Genomic DNA, 6,000 nt, shown 5'->3' with positions numbered 1-6,000 from the left:
GACTCATAAAAATGTCTCAAAAATATATTTAAAAATTGATTAAAACTAGTATTAATGTCATTATTGTTATAAACTAGTTCCCATTTTTCATAACTTAGTTTCATTCTAAATTCTGCCATATTATAATCATTTATATTTGTTTTTACTAGTATTTCGTTTCTTTTTGACACAAGGTAATGGAAATTGTACTTCATGATCCGATAATCCATTAGAGACGGAAAAATCTTCATAGTCGGTAAAATTTTGTTCGTCAGTAAATATATTATCAATAATTGTGGATGAATTTGGTCCTACTCTAGTAGGAAAGGTAATAATAANTCCAGTTTACTAAAAATATTTCATAATCACTGGAAGGCGATCTATATATAGTTAAAATAATTACTTTCAAATTTATAGTATTTAAAGTGACAGCACAGGCTTCAATATCCTTATCACAACAAAATTTGTCAAGATTAATGGTATGAGTTGTTAAACTATCATGCATATATATACACGTTCCACCCTTCTTAAAATTTTTCCTACTATAATATGCACCTAAAGTATAATTGGCCAAATTAACATGAACTATTTCATCACTACCAAGATGATGTTCGGTCAAACAGAGTACTTGAGGTGTATACTCTTCTAAATGACATAATATTTCACTATACTTATTTCTTAAACCACATATATTTTGGCGAAAAATTTTTACAACGTTATTTTTCATAGTCTTGGAATTGGTATTACAGTTTAAGAATATGCATTTGCAATACTGTTCTGCTTCATTTTCAGCTTCTGAGAGTTTTAAAACAAACCTAATTTTAGATTCGAACCAAAGAGACTCTATGAAGGTAGCCATGGAGAAACTGGAGGAAAGATTCATGAGAACAATGAAGGAAGTTGCTGCCCTCTCTGATGAGAAACAGAGATTAGAGCATCTTGTGTTACAGTTGCAAGGGGAAACAGAAACCATTGGTAAGATATGTTTTCTTCGATCATTTTATGTGTGGTTGTTGGGAAATATACTTCTGCTTAATTTTCTGAAACTGAATGTTATGGTTATAGTTAGCACTTCTGTGTTCAGCTATCCCAGAGACTGGCTATACTAACAAGAGTTTTTGGCATTTTCTTCAGCCCCCTCCCCATGGGGCAAATGTTGGATTAGTATCTTCTGAAACATATCAGTTTCCTTCCATATTCTTCCCAAGTCATCATTTACATCAGCCATTTCTCCAAAACTCGTAAAACTGAAAATTGTGTTTGTGACATGTCAGCTCAGCATTCAAAAAGTATGTTCATGGGAAACACATATAAAGCAGGATCCCAATTAAAGTTTCACAGTCATGCATTTATTTTTTGTGGTCCTAGCCGAAGTCCATATAAATAAAGTATATTTTATCCTAAACTTGCAGTAATCGTGTGAACTCTTTGAAACTAACGTGGTGAGTACATTGTACTTCTACACACATGCAAGTATGTATGCCAGCATCAGAGTGACAGGTGAAACCTCCATTGGTTTTCCCATGAACTCATTGCATCTGATGCTGAGATGTTACATTCCATATATATATAGACACACACACACATGGTCTGACATTAAAGTTCATGAACTCATTGTGGTGAAAGTGCTACATACCTCATTGCTGAATATCATTGTGGTTGCCTTCAAAGTACTCCCCTTCGGAAGCTATGCACTCTAATTACACTTGTTGAAGAGTACAAGTTATGAAGTTCCTCAGTTCTATCCAATCTCCCAATCACTTCATCTCTCTTCGATCCAGATATTCTCCTCAGCACCCTGTTCTCAAACTTCCTCAGTCTGTGTTTCTCCTTTAATGTCAGAGACCAAGTTTCACACCCATGCAGAACCAGAGGCAAATTATAGTTTTGCATATTCTAATTTTTATGCTGTTAGGCAGCAAATGGGTAGGCAAAAGGTTCTGACTGAATGGCAACAAGCATTACCCAAATTCATAATCTTAATTTGCTACTGAATCAAGTTTTGGTTTACTATTGTCAGTCCCAGATATCTGAACTTGCCATATTTTCAAAGCATATGTTAGGTGTCTTTATATCTTGATCTTGTCCTGCATTCTGGTGATGAGACAGCAACATGTACTTATTTTTCCCCGTGTTTACTTTTAGACCAAAGTCCTTACTAGTGTCAGTTGTAGTTTTTGTGTTTTTCTTTTTGGTATCTATCTTATGACCCATTACATTCACATTGTCAGAATTGCCCAGCCGCTGATGGGTCTTTTTTAATTTCAGTCCTTCCTGGTTTTCATGGACCTTCTTAATGGCATGTTCTAAAGCAAAGTTGAAAAGCAGTGGTGATAAAGCATCTCCTTGCTTTTAGACCATTTTGGGTAGAAAAGTTACTAGACAAATGTTTACTTCTGCAGACCTTACTGTAGGTTTTATTTAAACACATTTTAATCAGCCTAACTAGTTTCACGGCTACCCCAACTCTATGAGAATATTGTACAATCCTTCCCTCGTAACTGAATCATAGGCTTTCTTGAAGTCTATGAATAGCCAGTCCATTGTCTCATTGTACTCCCATTTTTTCTCAAGTATCTGACAAATGCAAAATATCTGATCAGTAGTTCATCTGTTACATCAAAATCTACACTGATGATCCCCAATAATTTCATCTATGTATGGACTTAACCTTGAGAGTAGAATTTTGGATAACATTTTGTATGAAGCTGATAGCAGCAGTATCCCTTGATAATTACTAAAGTCAGTTTTATCACCCTTCTTGTGAACTGGTACAAGAATAGACTCCTTCCACTGATCAGGCAATTTTTCCTTATTCCAAGTACAATTATTTACCCTGTAGATCTTAGAACATAATATTTCACCTCCTGCTTGAATAAGTTCTGCCAGAATTTGATCACTACCTGGCAATTTATATCTTTTCAACTTTGCAATAGCAATTCAACCTCAAAAGGGCTAGGATCAGGTACCAAATGCTCAGCTGTATGTATTTCTATCTGCCTAACATCACTGACTATGTACATTCAAAAACTGAGAGTAGTTCTTCCACCTATTCAAAATGTTGTGCGAATCTGCAAGCAGATCACCACCCTCATCCTTCACAAAATTATTTCTAGGTTGGTAACTCCTCTTAAATTCACTTATTCTTCTGTACAGATCTCTGATGTTCTTGTTCTTATTGTTTGTTTCAAGCCCATCAATTTTATCTTTCAGATATTGCCTTTTTTTATTCCTGAAATGCCTGCTGGCCTCATGTCTTATATTGTAAAGATTATCCCCAAGTATTTCACTTGGATCTTGTAACCACTGCAGTTTGGCTTGTTTCCTTTGATCTAATAATTCTGAGCATCCTTCGTTGATCCATGGCATATGCATCTTCAGTTCATAATAACCTAGACTTTCATTATCTGAAGTTTTTATATTCACTGTAATAGTTTCCCGATCTCTAGTAATGTCCACTTCAGTGTCTAAGTTCTCCAAAGTTGCAAACCTGTTTGAGATTTCAACATAATACAGCTCTTTACCTTCTACCTCATTTAATTTCTGGAGATTTTTTGTTTACTTGCTGCAAGTCTCTCCCTAACTTTTGTCACCACCAGGTAGTGGTCAGTATCACAATCTGCTGCCTTGAACAATCAGACATCAAGTATACTTGAATGCCTTGTTTGTTCATTGTTTAGTATATCAAAATAAATGTGTGTAATTAACAATGGAGTGGCATTTTCTCTTCAGAATTTACAAAACCCATGTTCCCAAGCCAAACCCTAAATAAGATCTTCTCAGAATCCTATTTTTAAAGCTGTCTTCCATTTAGTGTAGGTAAGCAAATGGAAGTAGGTCAACCCAGGCATTAAGTTGAGTGAAAATATCCCCAAAATACTGTGATGTGGACGACACAACGCTGGTTAAACACCCTCTCCCCTGCGGTGACATAACAGGGGAAACCGCGGTTGCTATGCAGCAATAAACAACTCTTGGCAGCGTTGCCCAACAACGCCTTTGTAAACACGGCGTCATTCATGCAACAGGGGAACCTGTGCAGCGACTGTTGCTAGGCAATCTGTAAACATGACGTCACACAACAGTGAAAGCTATCACGTAACTGTTTTCTGTGTTGTCCATGCCGAGGCTAAATAAGCAGCAGCGAACACTATTCAGTAGTGAGTATTGAACCAGTTATGAGTTATGAGCAGTTGAAATATAGCAGCAGTTGCGGGAAGAAGACCTGAATGTGTGGTTAGAAGATTTGCTGTGATAATTTGTGATACTGCTGAGGGCAGTAATTGTGAGATTTTAAATTGTGTGATTGTAAGAGCGAATGTTCAATAAATTCGCTATGTCAAATAAGGCTTGAAGTTACTTGTCACATGACATATACCCAACACGTGACAATATATTACCCCCTGCAGTGATCAGTTGTTCAGAAACTGGAGGAATGTATACAGAAGTCTCTTTTTATCCTTCAGAAGCTGTAATGAACAGTTATAATATGAATGCACTAGCAGTTAAAACAAAAATATATTGGTTTAAATGACAGTATCCAATCTGTCACAAAATAATGGTTATAAATTGTATTATAGAACAAATTTCACATTTTTGCTACTTGGAAACGACATTCCTTATGAAGTTGACTGTGATGTGAATGATAAAGAAAATCCTGGTGAAGGCATACAGGGGATAATTAACGGAAAGTAAAATGGCAAATAAGAAAAGAGGCAAATTTGATTTTTTTTTTGAGTGATGGCAGTTTCGTGCTTATATAGAAATGACAGTTGGTTTAACAAGCCCAAGTATTGCCTTTGTTTTGGGTTAATAACTAGACTCCTACCATCAAAACCTGAGCCTTATTCTTCTGTTGTCTTCAAAAGAATTTTGGGGCTAAAGTAATGCAGACAATTTTCTTGTTTCTATTGCTCATATAACATACCAGAATAGTTTAATTGCCAGTATTAATGCTGTATCACTTATACAATTGAAGATTACATCTTAAAATCGTCTAAATACCTATAGATCATTAGTGAACAATATCGGATATGCTAAATGAGATTAGTAGTTGATACTTTATTAGGGGTGTTTTTCTTCGCTTCTGTCAGGCAAATTCTGAGATGGTTCATGGAAACAAATTAAACATTTTTTAGGCATTTTCTTATTAGTACAGGCTAGTGTCATCTGCCATGCATTATAGTATTTTCCCACTTGTGGGATGTTAAGGGTCATTTGTTTGTAGGTTGGTGATGTGTGTTTCTGTGAAGTTTCATTACTTTCAGGGGAATACATTGCTTTGTATCAAGTGCAGAGGAGTATCTTAAGGCAGAGAGCTCGAGAGAAAGATGAGCAGCTATCAAAGCTTTCTAAAGATAGGGAAGAACTGCGAAACAAGCTGAGTGAACTGACTGAATTAGTGCAACAGCTGGCGGCAGAGAAGGAAGCCATTTGGAAGATAACTCATGACAGTCCTATGGAGCATTTAGTTGAACAAACATCAGTTAAGCATAAGCAACAAGGAGAAGGTATGAGTAAAATTATATTAAGTTAGAAGCGAATTTTTGTAAAATAAGCTGATCTCTATTAGTTATGTATTTAAAGTGAAACTCATATCTGTTATGATGTGCATATTTGTTATTTCTGTTTGTGACCTTACATTGGTTTTCTTGATTTTAACTTTGAATGTTTCTCTATCAAGACTATGTTATAATAAAGAGTATACAGATCATTATCTGCTCAGAGTTTGATGCTTTGTGATCTCTACATTGGAAGAATCTAATTAAATAAGCTAAGAATCAATTGTGTCTTGAATATTATTTAATAGAATCCTAATCAGACATAACACGAGGATGTCATGTAAATAAGAAATAATCGTTATTCCAGGGTTTGAACTCTTCTTCTATTTAGGCATCTGAATTATATAAGAGTAACTTGATAATGTTAACAAATTCATAACTTTCATGTAGCTGTGTTTGGTAACACAGACGTATTATGTAACACACACTGGTACCAATATCTTACTATTATATATACAAT

At 35.2% G+C, this 6,000-nt stretch overlaps 1 protein-coding gene across 3 annotated transcripts in view; it reads left to right on the top strand.

Annotated features, from left to right (window-relative positions):
• LOC111866235 (golgin subfamily A member 2) overlaps positions 1-6,000 on the top strand; it is a 37,437-nt gene that overhangs the window by 21,021 nt on the left and 10,416 nt on the right. For 2 of the 3 annotated variants that reach the window (XM_023854998.2, XM_023854997.2), the window contains exons 12-13: positions 772-954; positions 5,247-5,489. In XM_023854998.2, coding sequence (XP_023710766.1) covers positions 772-954; positions 5,247-5,489 — 426 coding nt within the window. The remainder of the gene's footprint in view (positions 1-771; positions 955-5,246; positions 5,490-6,000) is intronic. The other variant, XM_023854999.2, reaches the window with a different exon arrangement.

Source organism: Cryptotermes secundus, unplaced genomic scaffold (genome assembly GCF_002891405.2).
Source record: "Cryptotermes secundus unplaced genomic scaffold, Csec_1.0 scaffold872, whole genome shotgun sequence".
NCBI classification, from domain to species: Eukaryota; Metazoa; Arthropoda; class Insecta; order Blattodea; family Kalotermitidae; genus Cryptotermes; species Cryptotermes secundus.
Note: the sequence above shows the minus strand (reverse complement) of the source record. Positions and strands in the feature narration are given on the sequence as shown.